General features: G+C 38.9%; 1 protein-coding gene across 1 annotated transcript; it reads right to left on the bottom strand.

Moving 5' to 3' along the window:
- Nucleotides 1-494: 494 nt before the first annotated feature.
- LOC139147981 (GLIPR1-like protein 1) lies at nucleotides 495-27529 on the bottom strand. Its single transcript, XM_070719238.1, has 10 exons — nucleotides 27268-27529; nucleotides 15200-15333; nucleotides 8107-8206; nucleotides 6071-6162; nucleotides 5612-5700; nucleotides 5112-5147; nucleotides 4457-4549; nucleotides 3785-3895; nucleotides 3159-3284; nucleotides 495-1924 (listed from the first exon to the last, which is right to left on the bottom strand). Exons 1-10 carry the CDS (start codon nucleotides 27277-27279, stop codon nucleotides 1833-1835), a joined length of 885 nt encoding a protein of 294 aa, XP_070575339.1. The 5' UTR covers nucleotides 27280-27529; the 3' UTR covers nucleotides 495-1832.

Here is a 27529-nt window from a genome sequence, read left to right as displayed (position 1 = left end):
GGCACATTGTACAAACTGGTGACTAATTCAGAAAACTTCAAATTAGAAGTTTCATTGGTAACTAATGAAGGTACAGGTACAGACAACGAAATGATACGATAAGCGTCATTCGGTGAATGAATCTTGGACACTAACATCTCAATAAGGTCGCTCCTGACATAAAAGAAACTGTGCCTGGTCGCCTATGGTAATTGCTGTGACGGATATTAGATATTTGAAAAGCAGGGCACGAATCTTGAATATATTTGTTAATTTATTCAATGCCGATCGGATTTCATCGGCCGCGATTAAATCGCTTCGGTAGCAAAAATCGTAAACTGAACAACCGATACCTGGCCTATTTACACAACGTGTCTTAATTTTCTGATCGTTCTTGAATAACAACATCAAAAAGATATTTTTGGAAATAGTTTCTGTGAAGAAGTCCCACAACTAGTACTGTAGTGGAGAGTATGCGATTTTCATATAGCAAGACGTCAATCGAGTATCGGCCGTGTAATTCAAGTGTTGGTACTGCACACATGATTACCAATTTAATGTGAATTGTTTGTCACAGAATATCTCAAAACTTTGTCAGAAGTGACACAAGAGCAAATGTAAGATCAATACATTTTGAAGCTATGAAATTTTGACAAATAGCTACCTTATGTAAGACTCAGAGTAAACGAAACACCAATTCTATGAACAAAAAGTATTCTTTGCAGAATTTGACCCTTAATAAAGATTTCAGATCCCTTCAGTGTCTATCAATTTTTATCACACTGGCTCTTAATGCTACCGAACCGAACACTTAATATATTCGTTTTAAAATTTCGGTAATATTTGCTTGAGAGAGAGCACTAAAACAAGTAAACTCTCGGAATGTACATTAGATTCCCCATATCCAGAATAAGTACTTAACTATTCCAACTGAAAGTTGTACAGTTACCTAGCAAAAGCAAACTAGTAGAGAAACTGGAGTAGCCCTAGGCTTCTGCATACGTGCACTCCTCTGATACCGCATGTGGTTCAGATTTACTAGTAATAGTAAAGTTTTGTTCTGTCCATACACCGTAACATCATGATCTACTTCATCTACAGATGTATGCGCTAGCACTGGACATGTCAAAATATTTGCTTACAGTCGAAGAAAATCTTGCGTCCTAGCAAGACTTGAATTCTAGAAAACGCCACCTAAACAAGACACTGGGACGGACAACTCGAAATTAGCGGAAATCGGTTACCTGTATTATTCAGTTTGATTTGAGTGGCGACGCAAGAAAAGTGCGCCCCCAATGTTGTGTAGAGTTACTGACGTAAATGACGTATGAATAAATATGGCTGACTTGCCTCCTTGTCTGTCTGTGGTACTGTGTAAACTTGCGGTGTCTGAGTTACTTCAATAAAACGTGAAGCTTTTGCAATATGGCAAAACACTTTATATAAAATACAGATTGATAACTAATGGCAACACTCTCCTTTCTCGGAAATGAACAAGCTGATATTAATACATGAATCAACTCGAATACAATAATTTGCTTCATCAAGCGGTGGGAAGTACTTATGTAAAAAGTATGGTTAAAATCCGAAACACTTGCACCTAATTTTTTCAATTGGTAGCAGTTTTTCCAGTAACAAACATACAGTATCCAACTTTTGCATTTGTGTTGCATTTGGTTTTGCTTCTATAGATATGTAAGAGTTCTACGACTATTGGACGAATAAAATATCATTCTGTGTAAATTTTGCAGCACTTCAATTCTTGTGATTAGTAACGAACAGCAGTGATCTTGGTACCAGCAGAAGTCCGCTTTGTTGTGTCTCCTCCTTGGAAGAGACAGGTGAGCTTTACTTTAAAGTCGAGACTGCCACGCCAACAAACCTGCGACCAAAACCATCACTATTGACGCCACTTGGGTTGACGAGGTTGAAGCGCCTAGTATCTCTGTGGAAGTTTGAAAAACACAACAAAACATTAAAGTTCCAGGTATCGCTCATATCATAGGATAATAGTAGAACAGTTTTTTCCCCTCATTCATGTAGATAAAAGAGGAAAATTATACCTTTCGTATTCTTTAAAATGATGACCGTCTTAGTCTGGTACTTTGTCACCTTGTATCGTTCACTGCTTCACGAAGAACAACAAACAATACTGTTTGCATTATACTGTTAAGGTAGGACGCGCCTCGGGGACAGATATTCGGACTCAAATTTATACAATTCTATTCTTGTCTACTTGGGGGGTCATTTTCAAGCCTTTGGAGAAAGAAAAAGTTTCACCACCTTAGTTTTTCGAAAATTTACAATTTACTTTCCCCCCATAGAGCTAACACAGGGATGGTGGCCATTTTAAATAGCAAAATGTTGGGTTTCGCTAGTACCGAACTTCACACGGCGGTCCTAGATTTTTATGGTTGAGTTGGTAATAGAATGGTTGAAATTTTCATAAGAAAATTTTGAGTTAAAGTTTTAGTCTTTCATTTTAGAGGCGCATATATACCTTAAAGCTCCAATCTATTTGACCTTTGACGTACCCGTATTTTCCAGTATATTTGTTGTGTTCGTGAAAAAGAGTTTTTGCTCAACTAAAAAAAATACGCTGCAGTAATGAGTAACGTTTGATTTGTTAGTATGGCCTGTATGTGAAATGTAATAACATTACAAATTGATATTTTTGCATAGCTAATACTTTCTACTTTATAGAACCCAAGAAAATCCTGGGAACGGTTACAGCTAGCAAAAGTGTCCTTAGGCCAAAACAATAGTTTTGTTTGCAGTCATCGCACGCATGTGAAAACATGCGCGTCATGACTTTTTTTGAAGTTTTGAAAAAGAAAAACCATGAAAATAATTAAATAAAAAAAGCCCGAAAATGGAACCAGCAGAAACATAACATTTATATGTGAATCCATGTCATGGATCAGTTGATATGTTCAGTAAATGTTCTGAAATGTTCCTCAGGTTTGTTTCTTTCAGTGGCAGCCATTTTACCTTATGGCAGCCATCTTTAAATTCCCCCTAAAATTTAAGGGGTTTGGCCATTTTTTTCTCATGACCGCGTCATTTTTTAATCCATCCAAGGACGAGAAACACTTTATTTTTATTTTTTTATTTCTTTAAATTTATCTTTTTTCCTTATTTGTCGGTGAGTTAGAAGTAAAGTTTAAAAAAAAACTTGCCACAGTATTTTCCGCTGTACATGTGGTTACACTCGCACGTACACGTCGCCGCATTAAGGTAACCGCCGTTTTTGCACTCCATACCGTCGCAACACTGTTCTTGTTTTGAGTAATCTTCTAGGGATTCTGTGAGAGGAACGGAGGTTTTGAGGTGAAGACAGAGGAATTTTCATCGGCATGCAACTTTGCAACCAAAACATCTAGTAACGGTATCATGTCACTAGTGATTAATCTATCAACAGTTATTATTGACCCTCTAAACTTATTGTAAGGAATACTAACTCAACTCATCGCCGTTTAAGCCGTAGACCTGTCTTAATTTAGCACTGATATGGAAAAAAAGATACTTTAGTGAGAATTTTAAGACAATTAATAGTCTTTATTGATAACTTTAAGAATGATGTGTTTAAACGCTCGAAGATAGTTCAAAACCGATCAACTCCATATTCTATTCCGAATAATGCCGCCGAAATGAGATATTACACTTGTTAAGTACGTCTAACATTCAGCTCTTTAGACTTTATAGCCAGAATTTTAATGACAACAATTACTGACTTTTAATGTTTGCTCCCCTTATGAAAACATGAATAGCAAACTCAACAAGTATGAACTCAGATAAAGCTTACCGCACTTGTCGCACATTTTAGGACACTTCTTGAGAACGAATGGGTGGTCACCGTCACACCAATTACGGTACCAGCCATTGTGGCAACGTTTATGCGTGTTGTCACACTTATCTGAAGGAGATAAATGATGCATGTAAAGACGCCGTGAAAGTCATCATGACAGTGATAAGGGGTCGTCCAACCTGCGACAGCGCGACTTTGTTGTCAAACATTTAACTCCTCCCAGAAATTGGCCATAAAAATGTCAAGCAAATGTGAAGCAAATTTAGCATATTGATGCATGTTCATAGTTCACAAGTTTTGCAGATTCCAAATCACTGAAAGACCTTTGCCAAACAAACTTTTGTTGCGTCCATTCGACGACATGAAGCTCCTTCCGCCGCGGTCACCAGTTTAAGTACAGCCGCAATTTTAAAATCATGGATATGCACAAGGGATGTCGGGATATGTGTTGTGCATAGCAACAGACCGGTTATATGGGTCGCATACGCAAAGCCGCAGACGGAACAAACCCCTTCCTTTAACAATAAATCTTTTCTAAGTCAACAAAAGCGCTTTGCGCTCTTCTTCTGAATAAAGTATGACTGAATCTTGAAATATATATTATAACGGGGATTAATTTTTAAAAAAGTAACTAAAAGGGACAATCATTGGCACTGTAGGCCTCCTTACCAGAGCAATATGGACCCGCCCATCCAGTTTCGCATGTGCAAGTGCAGTTATTTTTGTGTCTTATTCCACAGTGTTCGCACTTCATGAAGCAGTCTATGATAAGAAGAAAAATGCAAAACCTTGTGTTAATCACGTGGTACACGTAAATTTTCATTTACAAGTGAATCGCAAAGTCATACGAAGAGCGAGAGAAGGCGCAACTCAAATAAAAACAACAACTTAAAGAGAAATAGTCGTCGGAACTGCGCCTGTGCGAGTTTCTTGTTTACAAACATTGTATGTCGTGCACTATATCTTAATTCATCTCATCATCATAGCTGCAACATTTAAATTATACGATGTGGATCATGACAGACATGTTTTAACTTTCATCAATCATTATCAGATTTTGGATACAGTGTTTACATTGGTCGTATACGACCTTTGAGTTCCGACGACTGAATCCCTTTAAACCGTGGTAATTAGACTTTCATAGCAAGTATCTCAAACATATAATATCACCTCAGTAAATATTACATATTAGCTCATATTTCAAACCTTGCCATCAAAATGAGTCCTGACGAACTCGATTTCTGTTTCGTACAATAATGGAGTCTGTGATTCCATGTACCGTGGATGATGAAGCACATTGGCTATCGGAAACACACGCACTTACCACAGTCACGTCCAGGAAGATCTTTGCAGTCAGGCACTAAGAGAGAGAGAGAGAGAGAGAGAGAGAGAGAGAGAGAGAGAGAGAGAGAGAGAGAGAGAGAGAGAGAGAGAGATTACTCAATTGTATCGTACAGTACTACATCTTGTCTTGTTTTCTGTAATATTTTTGATTTGCAAATACGTCAGAGTGGTATAAATTTAAATTTGTGGCGAATAATGTACTTTGCATGCTTTTCAAAGGTCGAGCTGAACAAACGTGTTGTAAACGACACTGCCTGTCCCATTAAGCTCTGCCGGGGTCTGCAACAATTCTGTACTCCTAGCCTACTTTACCGATGATGCTTGGTGATGGTGGTGTCACTCGGTCCGAAAGACGAGTTGAATAGTTGATCACCATGGGTACATGACATTTAATAACACACTTCGCCTTGCAAACACACAAAGACGACTAGGAAAAGTTAAGCCTCTGATTTGGGAATTAGCGATAATATAATAACTTACTGCAGAGTCCTTCATAGCACCAACTAGGCACGGGACATTCTGAACATTCGACGCCAACTTTGTACGGTTGTTGTCCTTTATAATTGCCGCTGCAAAGATGGAGAGTTGACAAACGGCATGATTACCTTAACTTAAGCAAGCAGCAATGGCTTGTAAAATCAGGGACCGTGGTAAAATGCATCAGCTGTGTACATACAGGTTTCAACTTAGAAAAAGCATCGAAAGTTCTACTTCGTCAAACATAACGTCAACGTCTAGAAAGACCCTGGAAAGATCGATCAATCAGTTTCGATTTTGCAAGTCATAAAATATTTGAAATGTGCAATACATTCACAAAACACAAGATTACAACCGATATCGCACACTGAAAGATCCGTCGCTCGAGGGCGCTCTCTACGCTCCCTCGAGAGACGGTCTAACTCATATCGATATTGCACACTAAAAGAAATTGACACATACGGAGGTCCGTAGTTGCATACTATTAGAGTCCATCCTTCGTCTTCACAGTCGTGGAAACCGCAACCGACGTGTTTCGTTCGAAACCATACTTCCTAAAGAGAAATCAAAGAAGAATTGCCCACTGTTTGTATATTAACATCGGAACACGGTCCCTTTGTGGAGGGACCGTGATCGACATGTGCGACGCGACAGCAAGTAAACGGATAATTCATAACTATAGTTCCAGTATATGCAAATTAATGCCAAGTTCATACTATCATTCATTTTTGTTTTTATAGTTTTCGTTGGGACGCTTGTTCCCCTTTTGCAGAAGTATCAAACGCGATAAAAGTCACATATCGTTTGGGACATTCAGTGCAGTCACATGGTTTGTTGTTACCACAGACAAACATAGACTGTCTATATCTGTCTGTGTTGTTACACAGACAAGGTTGTCTGCGGTTGTGATGATTGGTAGACTTGGTTCAAGTCGGTGAATTTTAAACAAATAAAATCCTTTATAATAGTTTCTCTTGTGTCTCTCCTATTTCGTACAAACCTATCCGGAATTTGGCAGCTCACGCCAGGTTTTCCCAGCGATTGAATATCGCCACGTTTGAGTCTGCGCAGTAGTGAGTTAGTTTCTGCCGGATTGTGATTCCGGGTGAAACTCCGCTGTATAGCGTTCACTCAACTCATCGCGTTCACCCTACTCATCGCGTCCACTCACGCGTTTCACATAAAGGCAGAATACAAATCATTGAGTTCACTCCAATCAAACATTCACAAATCACAGACTTGAACCAAGTCTAGATGATTGGTTGCGCTGCTGTCTTGCTTCGGTCGATCAAGAAATCTGGCAGCATATGAATAATTAGGACAAGTTATCGATAATCTAGATTCGGTTCAAGTTGGTGATTTTGTGATATAAAGTCATTACAGGAAGTTATTACACATGTGGTGTTATATTTTTGACGGCCGCAGTATGCGTGATATGTGATCGTATGCTGTCTTCACAGACTTGTGTGAAAGCGTGGCATTCGCGCACAGGTAAGTTTTAGCTGGAATAGCTGGCTTAATATTGTCGTGAGTGAATCCCGAGGAAACTCTACTTCATCGCATTTGCACAAAAAAGGGTTTATTCACAGATTTGTATTACAATACGGCGCCAATAGTTTGACTTATAATTTAACATGAACGAACTTTCTATGATGTTCCAATGAAGTTTTAGTGTCTTCACGATCGCACTCCCTCTATTCGTTTCCTACTGCCCTGATACCGCTCATCTGATTTGTAGATCGATCAAATCAACGTGACGATGAGAGCGAAATCCCCTCCAAAAAATATCAGGATAAATCGTACGTTGATTCACTGTCGAGTAGAAGGTTTATAATGACACTTCCTGATCATCTACTGCATTTTAATGGTTGTTACTGCCAAAGAGGACACGCTGTTTCGTGAAAATATGACAGGCTTCTCCTAGGTTAGCGTTTAACAAATCAGACTGGAAACGAAAGAGTCTCTCTCTCTCTCTCTCTCTCTCTCTCTCTCTCTCTCTCTCTCTCTCTCTCTCTCTCTTGCATATTTTCGAACATAGAGCTCTTATGGTGATGCATGGTCACGTAAATTTTTCATTTATGTGTTTGTTTCTGTCACTGATTTGCAACAGTACTCTGACATTTCAATATACCGAAAAGGCACGATTTCTTGGCAATTAGAACGAGCGACTGTGAGCTTGAGCCTTGTCCCTCCACAGAGAGGAGCATCATGGGCTTCCTGTACAATGCAAGTACTGATATGCAAGTGCCAACCCTTTGATATCGCTTCCCATATTTCTATAATAGTACAGACTATAGTGTAGACACGGCTGACTCACACGATAGGACTAAACCCCTAAATACCCATAAATATTCGCAAAGTTCTCTCAGCATCAATGATAAGTCGTCGGGCTTCGTTGTACATATAAGAGATATCTGTGACTTATCACTCAGTAAGAGAGAACATTAGATATTATAGTGCAAAGAAGAATGCGGTGATAGAGGTATAGAGAGTCCTACCTGTATGTAGTGACCGCACTGCTTGCCTTCGGTGCAGTCATGACGTTCGAAGTCGTAAAACCTATATTCATTATACCAGGAGTTGACGGCATTTACAACCCTGCACAACAAGATAATGTAAAGACAATGATGGCTATTGTTATGCAAAACAGATGAAACTGTCTTGCAGAAGATCATCATTTCTTGAGTGTCAATTGACTCTGAAAAACACGATCGCAACTATTCTTAGATCTTGCAAGACGTAAAGTCTAGTAAATATTACAGCTTATGGAAAAACGGTTTCAACAACCAATATGACGTCATGATTTTCGTATCGATGTAAAATACTAGTACTCAGCAAAAGAAGGAAACACTAATGCTAAAGCAAAGACTTCGTTTTCTCCGACGCGTGCAGTTACCCATAATTCAAATCGTGTTTGAACACATTTATGGAATTATGACGAAATGAAACAAGCTGCAACTGATCAAATTATTACAATAAATCTTGCAGTGGATGTCAGTAATAGTTGATCTGCAAATTTTACAGAGTCGAGTAGATTACCCCATTTTAAGGCTTTACTCAGGAAGTTTCATTTTGCCTTAATATGCCAAGCGTCAGAGATGTGTACGCCATCCGCTGTTGTTTGTTTTCATTTGCCTATTTCTTCCGGTAACTTATGTTTGCAGTTTTAATTCTTTAATTTGTTGTGTTTGGTATATACATTCGCTATTTTTGTATCTTTTAAACTTATATATTATTATTATTTTTTTAATTTCTATATTCTTACTTGTCCTTTCTGGAAATAAGTCTTCATTACTATGGGAGCTATCCAGTATCAATATGAATGAATGAATGAATGAATGAATGAATGAATGAATGAATGAATGAATGAATGAATGGAGTGAGTGAGTGAGTGATTTGATGGACGAATGGATGAATGAATGAGTGAGTTATTGTTGTTGTTGTTGTTGTGTTTCTTTATTCCTCCTCAAAACATGAGAAGAGTTACATCAACACATTAAATTACAGAGGTAGTAAGGGAAAAAGTTACTCAAAAAAACCCACTAAATTATATAAGTAAGCTTCTGACAGAAAGCAATACACGGTACTAAGTTCAGTTCTCAAGGCATATCTGCAAAAAGTCCAGCACAATTTCTTGAAGAGTTGCTTGTTCACCAACTCCTGGTAGTTAATCATGTAAATACTATCTCCTAAAATATTACCAATGAAGTCGATGTCATTTAAGTTGCAAAGTGTTGCAGAAACAGTAATGTTCATTTTATCGAAAAGACAGTTCCAAAAAGAGTCTCTTGCTATTGTTGTATGACAACAGGAAGTTAAAAAATGAGTCAAAACATCATCAACTGTATTTTGACACTTAAAACAGACTTCATTCTAAGAAAGGTGAGAAGTTTCATAATACTGTAAACAATTTCACGGCGCTCAGGAAAATTGCGTTAATATGTGCACAAGTGAAATAGAGCCAACTTTGTGTGCAATCGAGAGTAGACCCGCATATCATCTCTACTTTCCAATCTTTGTCTCCAGCAATTATTTTCATTCTCATGGATGGCATCATTCACAATTGTTTTCCAATTAGTTTTTGCGGGAAATAGCCAGTAGCGCAAAATTCATCAAGAAAGCATGTCAGATCGTATTTTAAAATGATCTTAACAGTGTCAGCAATAAATCGTAAAGATTTCTCTGTAGAAGACAGTTTGAATTCAAAAAGTCGATGGAAAAAAATAAGTTTTTCTTGTTGAAAAAATATAACAGTTGCAAAGATTTCCTAAAACAAACAATGAGTTATGTTACGATTGTAATTTATAAAGTAAAAGTATTACAGGGATATGTACAATTTTGTTGAACTCATAACGAACGTTCACTGGGATAAACAATTGCACACGGTACAACGTGGAGGGTCTTTTCTTTTGTTTACTGGAGTATTATTACTGGTAGTTCTTTTATTACCTCAAGTATCATTGCCAATGTGTTAATTAACGAACAATGCCACTACCGGTGAGATGAATACGAACAAAAGATGTTTACTGACATTGACATTGATACTGGTACTCGAATGGACAATTAGGCTGAAACAATGAAGTATGACACCGATATGGCTACATCGCGGTGGTCATCATTTAATTGACTTCGGCATGAAACAATGGCTCATACATACATAATCAAATTCTGGCTCCACAAGTCTTGATCATGGAACGGTAATAACTATTATTTTTAGAAGTCGGCATTTGTCAAAGGAACATTATAAATATTAAAAAGCGTTAGTTGGGATGCCAACTCAGCAGAATAATTCTGAATATTTTAGAAACTTCCTTCCAATCAAGTACTTGGATTTTTATCTTTTACCCAATCAAGTGTCTTTAATACTTTTTAGCCAATGTACAGTTACTTCCTGTAATGTATTTTACATGTTCAGGTTACGCCCTGAAAAATTGTCTATTTAATGAGAAGTTTTGGGAAGTAAGAGCATGACTTTCTGGTCGGTCAAGCTGACAGCGTTTGCAATAAACATCGTCCACTTCAACTTACGACGTCTCTGTGTAGTAGCATCTTGTGTTACCTCTCAGCGAGTTAATTTCCCAGCTGAAGTTACCAACCGTTAAAATAGCCGGCAACAGTTACAGTGAGTGAGTGAGTGAGTTGTTGTTGTTGTTCCTTTATTCCTCCTCAAAACATGAGAAGAGTTACATCAACACATTAAATTACAGAGGTAGTAAGGGGAAAAAGTTACTCAAAAAACACTAAATTATTCAAGTAAGCTTCTGACAGAAAGCAATACACGGTACTAAGTTCAGTTCTCAAGGCACATTTGCACAAAGTCCAGCACAAAGTCAATTTCTTGGAGAGTTGCTTGTTCACCGGACTCCTGGTAGTCGATCATGTAAATACTATCGCCTAAAATATGTCCATGATGTCAAGGTCATTTAAGTTGAAAAGTGCTGCAGAAACAGTAATGCTCACTTTGTCGAAAAGACAGTTCCAAAAGAGTCTCTTGCTATTGTTGTATGACAACAGGAGGTTAACAAATGAATCAAAACATCATCAACTGTATTTTGACACTTAAAACAGACTTCATTTCTAGGAAAAGTCCGAAGTTTCATAATACTAGTACTGTAAACAACTTCACGACGTTCAGGAAAATTGCGTAAATATGTGTGTACAATCGAGAGTAAACCAGCATATCATCTCTACTTTCCAACCTTTGTCTCCAGGAATTATTTTCATTCTCATGGATGGCATCATTCACAATTGTTTTCCAAATAGGTTTTGGCGGGAAATAGCCAGTAGCGCAAAATTCATCAAGAAAGCATGTCAGATCGTATTTTAAAATGATCTTAACAGTGTCAGCAATAAATCGTAAAGATTTCTCTGTAGAAGACAGTGTTAATTCAAAAAGACGATGTAAAAAAATACATTTTCTTGTTGAAAAAATATTACAGTTGCAATGATTTCCAAAAATAACAGTTTACGTTTGTCAATATAGGCTTCAATTGAAATAAAGACCTAAAGCACTTAAAGTGAAGTCAGTGGCAGTTCTGATGGGGAAACCCTGTATGATTTTAGCAGTATCACGCTGACTTTTCTCAAGCATGACTAGCTCATTTTTTGTCAGAGACCAAAGCTCAAATCCATGAAAAGCAGCTGGAAGGCACACACGTTTCCAGACTTCACAGCTAAGAATTAGTGTGACGCGACCAAGGAAATGCTCTATGGGATGACCGGGAATAGGCCAAGATCTCTTGCGTGGATCGTTCCGGATCACTGTTGTTACTACCAAGAGTATAATCAATATTTTGGTCAAGAGCACCAGCCTGAGGGCATGTGTTGTTAACTTTATTACACCGAAAATTTGAAATCATCACAAAATCCAGTATTTGTACTATGCGTATGTGCGCTACCAATGGCGTTCGGACGGCTTGCCGGCAAGAGGGCAATAGCAATTCAAACCACGTTATATCACACTTTTTTGGAATGTCACGTTGCGGAGTTTCATCCAATCACGAGATCAGTTCTGTAGTTGAGGTGTAATAATATATTATAGCTTTGTCAATACCAGTGAATTTTGTGACCTCATACCCTCAGATACTTACAGATAATGTATCCAATTATCCATCATTGCTACCAAAGATGTTTTCTACATCTTCAAAGTCAGTGACATCTCAAAAACTATAAAATAATAGCATTAATATATCCCCTTCCTCCCACAATGGACTCATCAAGCAAACTTTGCACTCCATAATGTACTCCGCTCCGCCTCGTTGTGCAAATTTTGCTTTCGTCCATTATAGGCTGGGAGGGGTTACATTATTGCTTAAATAGACATCCGCTATATTGTTTTAAAAAAATTAATAAATGACAATACAAACCATCCATTCACATTTAGCTTATCTTTTCAATGATTTGCCACAAAGTGGTCACTGTAAAGAAAAATTCTGTAAGTTTACGTTGCAGCAGGAAGGACAGTTCAAAACTGGTGTCACACTTTTATTCAAAACAGCTCTGAAATGTAATATATGCGTAATAAATTCTATAGGAGTGGGCATGCCGTCGCAATGAACGGAATGTAAAGTGCTGTGTCTATTATGGGTTACCATTTGTGATAAGTCTTAAGCAATGTAGAAACTAATGTCGGCTCCCCGCCCGCACCATGAGTTGTAATGGATACCGCTTATGGTCACATTCATGATGGAAAATATGTTGGCCCAATGTGCTCTACCCTTACCTTATCCTAGACAACCTTGGATCCTTAGGGCTACTGTTTTACACAAGTTTGGACGAACAAATTGTCGGCTACACGTCGGCTACCCTCCGATACCTTGTGTCCTATAGGCTACCGATTCTATCTTCTCAAAACGATCTTTTATATTAGTGGAAGTAATGTTTGAAACTTGTCCGCTACCCGTCCGCTACCCTCCGCTACCTGGTGTTCTATGCGCTACCGATTTTGAGCACATTCTGGATGGGAAAAATGTCCGCTACCCTCCGCTACCTTGTGTTCTATGGGCTACCGATTTTGAGCATATTCTGGACGGGAAAAAATGTCCGCTACCCTCCGCTACCTTGTCTCCTATGGGCTACCGATTTTGACTCCTCCAAACAATCTTTTTGTGAAAATAATGTCTAAAACTTGTCGGCTACCCGTCCGCTACCCTCCGCTACCGATTTTGAGCATATTCTGGATAAGAAAAATGTCCGCTACCCTCCGCTACCTTGTGTTCTATGCGCTACCGATTTTGAGCATATTCTGGATGGGAAAAAATGTCCGCTACCCTCCGCTACCTTGTCTCCTATGGGCTACCGATTTTGACTCCTCCAAACAATCTTTTAGTGAAAATAAAGTCTAAAACTTGTCCGCTACCTGTCGCTACCCTCCGTTACCTGGTGTTCTATGGGCTACCAATTTTGAGCACATTCTGGGTGGAAAAAAATGTCCGCTACCTCATAGTGCTCAAAAAATTTGACGTCAAAATGTAATTACATTCTTTTAAAAATTTTGGGCAAAGTTGCGGTCGTTTATGAAAAATTCAAAAAAATGATTATAGATTTCAGACTTGTACTAATTTGAAATTTCCGGTGGTAGGTACTCATTTATAAAAAGTTCCGGCTTTTCATGATGCCAAGTGTAAGATTGAGAAAAAAGTCCGGCTTTTCTATTACATAATACAATCGTTAAACTTGTACCAGCGTACTAATACATCATTAAGGCTAGAAATCTATTATTCCAAGATTATTTGGTTTTCGCTACCCCGATACCGATCGATACGTAGCGGAGACCTCGGCGAAAAAAAGATTGTGCCCTGAATCCTGCATTGTATAGACGCACACCTTGGAAAATAGGGTATTTGTGTGAAACATACATTCCCAAGGCAATTTGACATTCTTGGCCATAGAACATGGTTCGCATAATCCTCCAGACTTTTAAGTTAAGGCCACCAGAATACAATTTATGAAAAAGTCTGTTCCACCATACTGAATCGAATGCTTTATGAACATATAAACTACACAGAAAAATTTTGCTGCGTCTTTCTACATGGTAGTAAATTGTTTCCAGTATGCAAAAATCTGTCGTGATATTACTTTGACCCGGTTGATATCCGGCTTGTAAGAATGCGGAATTTGTTTTTCTGCAAGCCAGCAATAAATCGTAAAGATTTCTCTGTAGAAGACAGTTTGAATTCAAAAAGTCAATGTAAAAAATACATTTTCTTGTTGAAAAAATATTACACTTGCAAAGATTTCCTAAAAAAACAATGAGTTACAGTGAGTGAGTGAGTGAGTGAGTGAGTGAGTGAGTGAGTGAGTGAGTGAGTGAGTGAGTGAGTGAGTTACAGTGAGTGAGTGAGTGAGTGAGTGAGTGAGTGAGTTACAGTGAGTGAGTGAGTGAGTGAGTGAGTGAGTGAGTGAGGTTACAGTGAGTGAGTGAGTGAGTGAGGTGAGTGAGTGAGTGAGTTACAGTGAGTGAGTGAGTGAGTGAGTGAGTGAGTGAGTGAGTGAGTGAGTGAGTTACAGTGAGTAAGTGAGTGAGTGAGTGAGTGAGTGAGTTACAGTGAGTGAGTGAGTGAGTGAGTGAGTGAGTGAGTGAGTGAGTGAGTTACAGTGAGTGAGTGAGTGAGTGAGTGAGTGAGTGAGTGAGTGAGTGAGTGAGTGAGTGAGTGAGTGAGTGATTTAATGGATGAATGGATGGATGAATGAATGAATGAGTGAGTGAGTGATTTAATGGATGAATGGATGGATGAATGAATGAATGAGTGAGTGAGTGAGTGAGTGAGTGAGTGATTTAATGGTTGAATGGATGGATGAATGAATGAATGAATGAGTGAGTGAGTGATTTAATGAATGAATGGATGGATGAATGAATGAATGAGTGAGTGAGTGATTTAATGGTTGAATGGATGGATGAATGAATGAATGAATGAGTGAGTGAGTGATTTAATGGATGAATGGATGGATGAATGAATGAATGAATGAGTGAGTGAGTGAAGGAATCAATAAAGTTATGTTGACAAATCTTGACTGTGACCTCGAAGATGAACCTGAAGCAGTGAATGTACCGGCATTACTGAAACATTCTTGAGCAATATCAGTCCTCACCTGCCGTGTTTGCCTGTCCACATGTTTTGTCCAATGCGACCGTATTCTTCCAAATCATGGTCTGGTTGCCCGTGATCAAAAACGCAGTTTTCTGCCCACGTTTGGGCCATGTGTGCCAATTCGTCATGCCAGAACTGAAACAAAGCACAGGGTAACTGGAAGTGTGAATGCTGACAGTTATTAAAGTTTTGTGGATATCGTCAAGTAACAAACTCTCTGCATTAACGAACTTTTGTAAACGACCTTGTTAATTTTCCTTAAACTTTGTTCGAAATTCCGTTTGTTGCTTAAAAGTGGCTAAAGATATTTTTCGTACGTCTCTATAAGCATTGCTGAATGAAATCACGTACACGTTATAGGTCTCACAGTTTGTATGTTTATCAATGATATACAATACAATACAATACAATACAATACAATACAATACAATACAATACAATACAATACAATACAATACAATACAATACAATACAATACAATACTTATGCAATACAATGCGATACGATACGATACGATACGATACGATACGATACTATGAGGTTATCCCTCGATATCACCTCTTGGTGGGTCCGTATGCTGACGAGTGCGGTTGTGGGCCCACACCCACGAGTCGATACGAGGGATAAAACCTCTTTATCATATACCTATGCCCACGTTATTGAATGAATAAATCTCGTATATTAAAATATGATACGTTTCACTGTGGTTTTTCTTGATGGACTACATTTGTTTGCGTCATCTTGCTACGGCGGATTGATATACTAGCGTCTGACGTAATCTATCAGCTGGCTTATTGACAATTACTATTTACGGTTGAGCAGAGAAATGCTTGAACTCTGTCATCAAACATGTAGGATATCTACCGAATCCGTACGGTACATGCAAGTGTTGTGTTTGGTATTATTTTCCAGAACGCATTTACCATGAATACATGATATTTTTGAAAGTTGTGCTTTTGAATTTGCCGGTCCTCCGACATGTCCGATAGCACTTTTGCTTGTCGTCTGCGCGTCTGTGCTTATGCACGGACGGAACAGCTGGTCTGTCATCGATCTGTCAGTGCCCGTACGGTGTGATGCTCTGCTCTTTAATTTGTTCAAATTGGTAGCACTACTAGCAGGTTAATCCGATATCGACACATGTGTTTTATTTAGTAACCCGGCATTTCCCTATGCTTCAAAACCCTGCCACTTTTGGAGATCGGACATGATATCGTAGTCAAAGTCAAAATCATAGACGGGCACCATGGTTTGTTTTGATTAGGGCGCCACCATGTAAGTAGTCCGGTATGCAAATCAACAGGCCGTATCAGGCTTTGTTATGTAAATCAACAGTCGTATCACTTTTTCATATGCAAATATTCAATTGAATGAAAGAAAGACGCGCTGATCATTCCCTTCATATGCAAATCAACAAGGCGTATCACTTTATTGACATACAAATCAACATGATAAATCATGTCACTGAACTCAGTACAGACACAATACAGGGCATAGGTATATGATACAATACCATACAATACAATACAATACAATACAATACAATACAATACAATACAATACAATACAATACAATACAATACAATACAATACAATACAATACAATACAATACATACAATACAATACGATAGCTCTTTATTATTCCAAAAATGTCGGCAATGCTTTGTAAGATAGCGGTCAGGTTAAAAAGTTACAAAATATATTTACATAAAAACAAAAAAGGCAGCGAAAACTATATTTCTCTTCTAAGAGTATCAATAGAAACATCACATACATAAAAACTGGAATTTCGACAAGTTATAAAGAAAGATTTTAAGAGAAAAGGGGGCTGAATACCCGAAAAGTACTATCACTTTAAAAAACACTAATAAAACCAGTAGTCGATACAACACATTACAAACAAAGATGACTAGTCGTTTCTCTTTTGGAATTGCAGTGGGAATGAACGAATGTTTTGATCTGTTTGTTCTAGTTCTTGGGACCCTATAACGCCGACGAGATGGTAAAATATTAATTCCTGGTAAAGTGGGGGTGATGATTTCTGACTACAGAATAGACTTTGTTTAAAACTTGTTTTTGTACAATGTAATGAGACTTGTTTACTGCGCTCCGATAATTTTACTACAGATGTTTACTATTCTATTAAGTTTGTTCTTGCACTGTTCAGTAAGGTTTCCAAATAGGCAAATAAGAGAAAAACTTAAGACACTTTCAATACATGATCTGTAAAACATTTCTACATCTTTCTGTCAACTTTTAAAAAATTAAACTTCCTCAAGAAGAACAAGCGCTGTTGACATTTACTTAAACGCAACTTATTGTCCAACATAGAACCCAGTTATTTGTATTTCTCAACAATTTCCACTTCTTGACCGTTTCCAATTGTTACATCAAGTTGTGGTGCATCTCTCCTAAAATCTATACACATATCCTTGGTCTTATCAATGTTAAGTTGGAGAAAAGAACTTCTACACCACTTCACAAAATCATCAGTATACAGAATATACAGGAAGTGGTGACAGTACACAACCTTGGGTGAGCCAGTAAATGACATACATACATTAGAAGAAGTGCCAATAACTCAAAAAAATCGAAAACCAAACCAACAACCTTGGAATGAATGTTAAAATGAAATAATAATTTACCAGTTAAGATATGCGGTTGAATAGTATTGAATGCGGATGAAAAATCAACAAATAGAACCTGGGCATGTGTTTTGCTACCTTCAATTTGTTTATAAATTAAGTTAACCATTTGAGTGCCAAAGTCAACTTTTGCTGTCTTTATAGAACATAACATAGCCTGCAACTTTCTTCAGATCTAGAAAAATTTTTTTCAGATTTTTCCCAAAATTTTGGTCAAATTGTAGCCATTGAAATGATATGTCCATTTGGTCTAAATTATCAAAACATTACGGAAAAATTCATAAATATTGGTAAAATGTTACATTGAAATTTTGGAGGGAAAAATTACAGCACTCAAAAGGTTAAGGAGGGCCAGAGTGGCATCCTCCACTCCATACCTGCTCTGTAAGCAAACTGCAAAGGATCTAACATATTCTGGGTTTTGTCTATAATATAACTCTTGATGATTTTTTCAAAAGATTCCATACGAGTGATATAAAGATGATGTCCGATTGGTACTTTTCGCCATATTTCACATATTTTTATAGTGTTGTTTAATAAATTTTTTTTATATCGATCATGCGTGTTGCCAATAAACCTGTGACGAAAAGTGGTAATATGGATGTGTGTCCTCATCCCCTCCCTCCCAATGTTGATAAGATCGATGTTGGGTAAACATACTTTTGAAAAACGAAATTCTTATTTTACAGAAAGTCGTTTAAATATTCGTAAAAATAAAAACAGCATTTGTTCTTGTGAAACGACACTTTTCATGGGCCTCACTATACTGGCTGACGTATTCACAGTACCAAACTTTGTCAGAATTCGTCCTACAGCACACAGTACAATAAATTACCCACAATGCTGTTTGATTTGTACCAACGACATTAGTTTTCTTATAACTTTTTCAGTTGTGCATAAAAGCAATAATGTGAAGTCTCACGATAATTGATTAATTATATTTATTAAAAGTACGTTGAAATATCGTAGTATAAATTTCAAAGAAACCGTCAATTAACCATAAAAGTCACATTCTGCAGGTACTACAAATGTCAGAGTTTTGGGAAGCAAGTTATGACCAACTGAAGGGGTCATTCTCTGAAAAAAGTTAGCATGTAAATTTCTTTCGTCTTTTCTATTTGGAAAAAATCAATATCCTTTTGTTTCATAAAACAGGTGCAACTAGTCTCCCTACTTTCCATCACTTTATTCTGTATGGCTGAGGACACAATCAGTGGAAAATTTACAAAAAATGCTATCTCCTCTCTCAATCAAGCACAATTTTCTTAATCCTTTAAAATAGGAATTCAGACGAAAGGTGTCCTTAAAAGTACGTTTTCAGAATTTTTACAACTAGTCCAGGAATTTGTCTACACATGGGAGACATGGTAGACTTCACAGGGGAATCTACGTTGGTACAAATCATGATGCATTATGGGAAATCTCTAGTACTGTGCAGCAGCAGCCAGACCTGAGCAGCAGCAGTGCATCGCACAACCACGACAGGCCCAGGCCTGCGACAGGCCGGTACTGTATTCATCCAACTTGGGTGAGCACGAAGTACTTGACATGCACCGGTGCGGTAGAGTTTCGGATGGCAGCTATGACGCCGATCTCTGTTTTGCTCGCTGACATTTTGACGTTTTTGATTATGCCTAAATACAGTTTTCCCCTGCACGAATATCACAACAAAAGTAATATCCGAAAGTGCACAAGCACTGCGAAACACATAATTGCAGAACGCCTGGCTGGTAATTTAACCATTACAAGTACTAAAGGTTTGTGACGATGCACCCCACAAAGCATCTGTGGTTTATTGTAAATTGGTCAGCAGTACCGTATTGTAGTACCATGTGATCGGAATGTCCCGTGTGCAGCAATGGAGCCACAATGAATCTTGTAATGGGGTTATTTTCCTTTTCCAATACTGTTGTTATTTGCTGATAATATCATGATAAACACTAACTGTTTCTTGTTATTTTTGCGTTTCAATCATATTACTGTCATTGAAAATACATGTGATTATAGCATCACCATTAATAGGCTTCACTTTGGCTCTGCGGTACCAAACGAATTCAAACGTCTCAGACCAATGTGTTTCTTTATATGTATTTGCAACAACAAGTATAACGACATCAAATAAGTTCTCCCGTTTTCCAAACTTATTGGCAGATGACAAAGTGTCCATGAACAACAACCAGATTTCTAAGTTCCCTGTGACAATTCCTTACAGTTACTGTATACTGATCACTCCCAGCACTAGATCTAGACGTTTTCATAGCCCCTTGCTGGCTGCGAAGCGTAGCCGTGTAAGGGGTCGTTGGGGACATTTTAAGGACAACTTTGCAGTAAAAGAGTCTGTCCAAGTGCATGTTACTCATCCGGCGCTCGGATGCGAATGCGTTCCCGTCGTCTGCTTGAATCAGAATATGGACGCAGAATAGACCTCTTGTGACAAAGTAATTATCTTCGTTATCATAATCTATGCGGTCCGTGTTTATGAGCGCTCCAGTACGATGACACGACCACGGAGACATGCGATGTGCAGTCGAGATCAGCGGAGTCATTACAGAACAGCGCGTCGAGGTCATGACCGGTAAGGCCATTGTTTTTGAGCGAAAGGTCAACTTCCATGAAAAACACCACATTCTGAGAAGCTTTGACTGTCACTGACTATCCGTAAAGTGAGCAAATCTTCAAAGTTGACCGGGAAGCGAAGTATTTCGTATTGAAGCCGAGGGAATAGTCATATCTTTCTACAGTATTCTGCGGAGCGCTCTTTGCGTCTCAGAATTCTAACACAACTCAATACCCTCCATGAGACCATTACATTGGCAAAGTGAAAAACCCAGGCCTAGTCGGGCCTAGTCGGGCCTAGCCGGGCCCTCTCGGTTGGCGATCTAAAATTTAGCGCGAATTCAACATGTTGGAAATTCCGCAGAGACTGAGTTTCACAAAGCTACATTGTGCCTCAGCTGGCCCTGTCGCAAGCATTTTGCGTACCCTCGATTGATGATTACTTTTTTGCCACCGAACACAGAATATAGTTTGTTCAGGTTAGATTTTGCTTTTTGCTATTGTTTGTCTTATTGAAATTCGTGCGGCGAAATAGCCACTTGTAATTTGCATCGATCGCAGCCTGTCACGCCTCTGCGAGCGCGGGGTTGATTACCATAAAAACCCTATCAATTCGACCAGAAAAAAATAGTTACGATTTGAAATCGTCGAATATGACATCGTGTGCCGGCCCTTGAAATATATTGCAACTCCGTGACAGGCAGATTAGATTATCTAAGAGCGTTTAGTGCATTAAAATTTTGTAAAAATGATAAAATTGACATCACCGATCATAAGAAACGTGGTGTTGCCTCTTGTAATTTGCATCGATCGCAGCCTGTCACGCCTCTGCGAGCGCGGGGTTGCTTACCGTAAAAACCCTATCAATTCGACCAGAAAAAAATAATTACGATTTGAAATCGTTGAATATGACATCGTGTGCCGGCCCTTGAAATATATTGCAACTCCGTGACAGGCAGATTAGATAATCTAAGAGCGTTTAATGCATTAAATTTTGTAAAAATAATAAAAATTGACATCACCGATCATAAGAAACATGGTGTTGCAGATAATACTTTTTAAGAGAAGACCATGATGACCATTTTCTGTAAGTATGGTCTGACTCAGCAAAGTCGGGGAAACCAACATCTGAAGATTTACCTGAACCAGCACTTTTGGATTAGTTCTACTCTTATTATAATTTCTGGAAAGTAGATGTACATTTTTGATGTCTGTGTTGCGTCTATATTGAAGTCATATCCGAAAGACTATAATCAATTCGCGACAGCGCAAACCAACCCTCTCTCTCTCTCTCTCTCTCTCTCTCTCTCTCTCTCTCCTCTCTCTCTCTCCTCTCTCTCTCTCTCTCTCTCTCTCTCTCTCTCTCTCCTGGCATTTCGATGTTTTATTTTGTCGACTTTAAATATCAGTTTGAAGTTTCAGGTCACTGCTCAATGCTAGAGTTGATGTCAATTTTCCGTATCGGGCATGGTCTCTGTCGTCACTCTAATCGTTATTTTTTTCCTGTTATATTCAATATCAGACTCAAAACACAACATGAACAACGCTGATAATGTATTACATCTTTCGTATCGAAAACCGGTAAAGTTCGCAACTGGTGATGTCTGTGACACTTTTGCTTCCAAATAGACATATTGAAATGCATAGGAACTTCGTGGTATGGCACTTATATGAATTTTACTGTGGAGAAAGTCCATGACTTTTAAACTGGCCGTAAAACCAACAATAAACATGGCGGAGCAATGATACCGACTTCAGAGACTTTGCAAATTTTTTCATTGCGAGCGCTGGTGAGACTGAGTCGTCGATTTTTTTTCCGCTAGCTATTTGGCTTTGAATTTTCAATTGCTCTCATGTGATAATTACAGCTACATGTAAAATTGAGAAAGGCTTTCTCTGTAAATCAATGAATTGAATATGAAAAAATCGGACATCTGAACCTCAACACGCAGTTTGAAATTGCTCTCCGAATCAGGACAGGGACATCGGTGAGGCCGGATTTCACGTAGTAGCTATGGAAACCGATGGTTCATTCATTGTAAGAAAGCATGCGATGTACTGCTCCTGCTCGAGCTCCCTTGGCCCGTGGACTTTCGCCGTCTCGCCTCTACACCGTCTATTACCTAACCATGCCAACAAACGATCACGTAATAGTGTTCAGTCTTCAAATTTGGATATATTAATCTACCACTCATCACCGTCGAACACATCAAAAACAATGGTCGCGGACACGGATTCAAGGACGTTCACACAAGAAGACACTATCAGATAGTGGCACGCAGAATTGTTTTTACTAGTTTTGAGAACTTCTAAAATAACTTGTAATCTGTATACCTTCGCACATCGAACCGATATTGTATGCCTATCACCGTTGAAGTTTATGTCTTTCATTGTAGAGTTGTTTTTATCCAAAACACATTTCCAGAAGAGTCCCACAGAGCAGTCAAATGAAAGGATAATTGCTTCAAACGAATGAAATTGCACAACGAAAGAATGAAAATCAACAGCACATCGTGGACGTGTTTTAAAACAATAGCGCTCGGGAATGGGACTATTCTATTCTAGTGACGGGGACGGAAAGCACAGAACTATAAAGCTACTGAAAAACGTTCTGTTTTTCTCGCGATTTTAGCAACTGTAACAACCCTTTATTCTTAAAGTTACTTACCTTTCCATGATAGAATTAAACTAGGTTTAGGGGCTTATGTATAGGATAAAGCCCGAGTACGAGGGCTCTTCTGGTATATAAAGTCCAACCCAACGATAAAATGTCGAGGCCGCAGGCCGAGACACTTTATCGTAGGGTTTGACTTTATATACCAGAAGAGCCCGAGTACGAGGGTTTTATGCGACTTAAAAACTATCGCCCCTAACTGATATATCTTCGTTTTCAATGTGTTTACGTCAACCGTCCCCTTTGTCAATGTAACATGTTTAGGATATGAATTAAAACTTTTATTTGTGAAATAGCCTTCCAATGTAATGGAACATCCTATAAATGCCCTAGGGCACATTAGTTTATGTTTGTACCACCGCAGATTTTGTGTTGCAGCTGGTTTCCGCTGTGTTACCAAATTTGAATATTAAAACGTACCAGATGTCTACAGAATATGACATGTTCACTTTTGATTGGACAGTACTTTACTACGGCGCTGTCATTCGTTTCTGGAATTTGGTGACCAAGGCTTTACGAGTAGATAAAACACCCTTAATTGAGCACTCTGATTGGTCAATCAACAGTAGATAGTTTTTAAGCACACAGTGTACACAGATGCACAGCATTGTTTTTAAAAGTCCTCTGCTGGGACGAGCAGGGGTTTACACTCTAACGCATACAGTAACAATGGTCACAGCCATAGGTTTAAGGACATTCACGGGGAGACACGATGACAAAGACAGTCGCAAAATTGCTTAGACTAGTTTTTAAGAACATACAATATCTGGTCATCTGTGTACCGCTGTGTATCGAAACGACAAGTTTAGCCTATAGCTTTGAAATTTTATGGAGAGACATCACGACTGAGATCGACAGTAGCGGCACAACAAACTATTCCGAATTGTGCGTCCGTGTTTAATGTAAACATCTCTGTAGGTGATTCCGGCTTCTATATCAATCCAAAGTCCGACATTGACAAAATTGACATAAAAATATGATGTCCGAAAAGCTTTGTTTTATTCAACTAACTGATTCATCTCCTTTGAAATCCCCTAAGCTACATGTAAACAGTCCGGAAAGACTGTGACATCTATGTCTCCAGGGCCCCCACGCAAATATGGCCATGCTCAAATATTTCTTCACCATTTCGCAAAACATCTTGTCAACTGGACGTATACGTCACGTCTTTGTACGTTGGACAAAACTAATGGCAGTAAAGGTCAGAATATAACATTGTTCAAAGTAAGATTGAATATGTAAGAGGAAAATGCTTTCATCGATTGACAAAAATGAGAAGGAACGAGTCAGTAAATATCGAACTATAAAGGGGAGAACGAGACTTCCACGATTTAACAACTGGGAACAGTATTTCGATCGACAGACTTACACAACCAGAGAGAGAGCATTTTATCCAGCTTCAAAAATAAGTCACCGCCTTTCCTTTAATAACACCCCATTTGCGTTTCCATCTACTCTGTCCGCAATTGGTATGATTGGCCTCCGGGTTTCGCCTGCCGCACTGACTGATACATGGTTATTTCTTCAGCTATTTTTTTCATTGTTTCGCATACGATACATCATCTCTTTTCGTGCACAAGGCAAGTTAACGTTTAGGAGGAACCAGTCACAGGAGGTAGGATATTATATACCGTAGGTGAAATTATAATGGAATATTGAAGATGAAAAGACTTATCGGTCGACAAAAAAATGCCATAAACCGAGAATCAAGATTGTCTATGATTTATTAATGGGAACAAAAATATTCGATTGATTCATTAACACAACTAGAAAGAGCATTTTCTTCAGCTTGAAAAAATAAGCCGTCGTCTTTACTTGACACTGTCCCCATTTGCGTTTGAAAATATTAGTCTGTTCCCAGTCGGTGAGAACGCACGGGGCGGCGTCGACCGTACTTGCCGACATGTAACATACCGATTTTTCTTCAGCAATTTTTTTAGCGTTTCGCAAACTTGTCCTTTTAGTGCACGGGCACATCTGTCTACGCGCTTTAGAACAAGCAACATGTGGTTTAGAATGTAATATCTGTCAAATTAGGAAGGAATATTGATTCACGCACAGAAAGAGTCTATATTCGTAATGCTGTTTACTTTGTTTTCGATGTCTTGAAATGTCGTTCATTCACCAACTGAAGGAATTTTTTTGAAACCTATGTCATTCAGTTGAATTAATAGAAATTGAGAAAGTCACAGTTGTCGTCGGATAGGGGCAAAATAAAATTATGTTTTGAGAAAAAAATTGGGTGTCGTACAAGGGTGGTCAAATTGATACGGTTTTTAGGTAATGCTCTTCCGGGTACAAGCAGACTTCGCATCGCGACGATTCACGTGTGCTCGACATGCTCTATGTCCCGGGACCGTTTTCTCGAACGTACGTAGCGTGGAGCCGTTCTCACTTGTTACCTCTTCATATCGTGTTTTTTGTGCCGAACATGGAAGTATTTACGCATACAAACTGGTTTTCTGTCAAATAAAAAAGATATTTCTGAGAATTAACCGCACGTGTTGGGGTTAATGTATTTCTCTGCCATTCTCCGCCCATTTTTAGACAGTACAACTGTAAACTCAGACATGCCTAAAAGCATATGGGATACGTTCAGATAGGCGTATTGATATCTTTACGTGTGTAACCGTGTAGCCGGGCGATCTACTAGCGAGGGAGCACGAGCACACATGAATTCAATCAATCAATCAATCTTTTATTACTCAACACACACTGACAGAGAGTGTGGTATGGTACATTTCAGATGAAAGAATTCGCTTTAAATTTTAGATCGCCAACCTAGAGGGCCCGACTAGGCCAGGCGAGGCCCGACTAGGCCTGGGTTTTTCACTTTACCCCATTACATGTATTTACACACGACCTAAATCACAGTACCGCTACACGACGGATGGCCTTCGAGGCCACCGGATTTTCTCTCGGCTGTGTCATTTTATAGCTTGAACCGATGATTCAAGTTTTTATAGTCTCATGATTTAAGAGATCAAGCAATTGTGATATCCTTATCAGAAAGCGAAAGATGTAAAAATTCACGAAACTCTTTTACAACCATTTTCAGTATTAGATAGCGAAGCTGCCGCAGTGAACTGCAATAAAACTGCTTACATTAATTAGTTTCAGCTGCAGCCGTGGCCACTTTGGTGTTGAACAAGGCTACTTGATACAGACAAAACGTCTTCTTGTACAAAGGCAAAATTGACTCTGTCTGAGGCTCGGGTTGCAAATGAGAGTTTACGATTGGCACCCTGTGTTCATGATTAAGATATAATGTACATTACCATGCACTGGTCCATGTACAATTTTTTTTTTATTCAACTTCCCCAGACAAACTGTCTACATGGGACATACAATGTTGTCGACTTTGCCAGCTGGCTACAGCTGAAAATATTTAGCGTAAGCAGTTTTATTGCAGTTCACTGCAGTGGCTTCGCTATCTATTACTGTAAATGGTAGTATTAGGTGCACGACACGGTGGTTTTCCTTCCTTATCTGAAGTATGCTGTTGTTGTGAAAGTTTGTACTATTTTACAGTCGAAGATAGCCTTCGTGCTTCATAATTATTGTAAGGTTAGCATCTATGGAAAGGCTTCCCCCTACAGGTCTCCTTGCTGCTGTGTCGTAGCCCCGCAACTCCCCTTGAAGATTCTTGTGTTGGGGAGGACCTCCTCCACACAAAAAATATTCAAGGGGAGTTGCATTTGCGGGGCTACGACACTGCAGCCACATGGCTCCGTGAGAGGGCAGATTATGCACGGCCAAAGTGACAGTTAATCAGTCAACACCATCGTCTTCTTTACGATGTGAGTCAGTTACCCACATGTCGTATATACTCTTTAAGCGAATGTAAGGGAACCAAAATAACTTCTAAACCATCCAAGCGGCCAAACATACTGCTGCTTGACAGGGTGGGAAACAAAGTTATTTCTGTCAGCTTTAATGGAGAAGCTCGGTGATGTCAGGAGGTGACGAATAGCAAAAGGTCGTGGTTATCCAAACAGTCAACATTTGGTCCATGTCAAACACAAACGAGAGTTCACTTTCTTTTCAGCAAACAGACATACTATCCATGCGCTTTTGGTTGTCAATGAAGATACTGCCAATCTTCACTGACGTCCATTCTAATAATAAGTGCATGAAAGGTACACGATTCAAAAACAACGATATTTTGAACAGTATATCTCAATAAGACTTACCATGTGCTGCATATTCGAAGCCGGTGGTTCGACTTGTCTGCGTAGCTCATTGTTCTCCCAACGATTTCGTCCTGTTCCTCTTTGGTGAATGGGTGTTCCTTCAAGGCGTCTCGCTGCTGACGGCCGGGCTTTCTGATCGTCGTGACCGCGAAGGATTTCTGCTCTCCGATGAAATCCGAAGCCATGCCGGCGACGGAAAACAGGAATATAACCAGTACAGACTGCAGAATGCAGGAGGACGCTTCCATGATTTATGGCCGGT

Source organism: Ptychodera flava, chromosome 13 (genome assembly GCF_041260155.1).
Source record: "Ptychodera flava strain L36383 chromosome 13, AS_Pfla_20210202, whole genome shotgun sequence".
Classification (NCBI taxonomy): Eukaryota; Metazoa; Hemichordata; class Enteropneusta; family Ptychoderidae; genus Ptychodera; species Ptychodera flava.
The sequence above is the reverse complement of the archived record's forward strand: the minus strand, read 5'-3'. Positions and strand labels throughout refer to the sequence as shown.

Excerpts from the sequence above, each read along its gene's own strand:
- LOC139147981 (XM_070719238.1), bottom strand. Across the intron at positions 5,701-6,070 it reads GTATGCAACTACGGACCTCC|CGGCAATTATAAAGGACAAC; the intron begins GTATGTGTCAAT and ends CCATCTTTGCAG. Across the intron at positions 5,148-5,611 it reads GTGCTATGAAGGACTCTGCA|TGCCTGACTGCAAAGATCTT; the intron begins GTAAGTTATTAT and ends TCTCTCTCTTAG.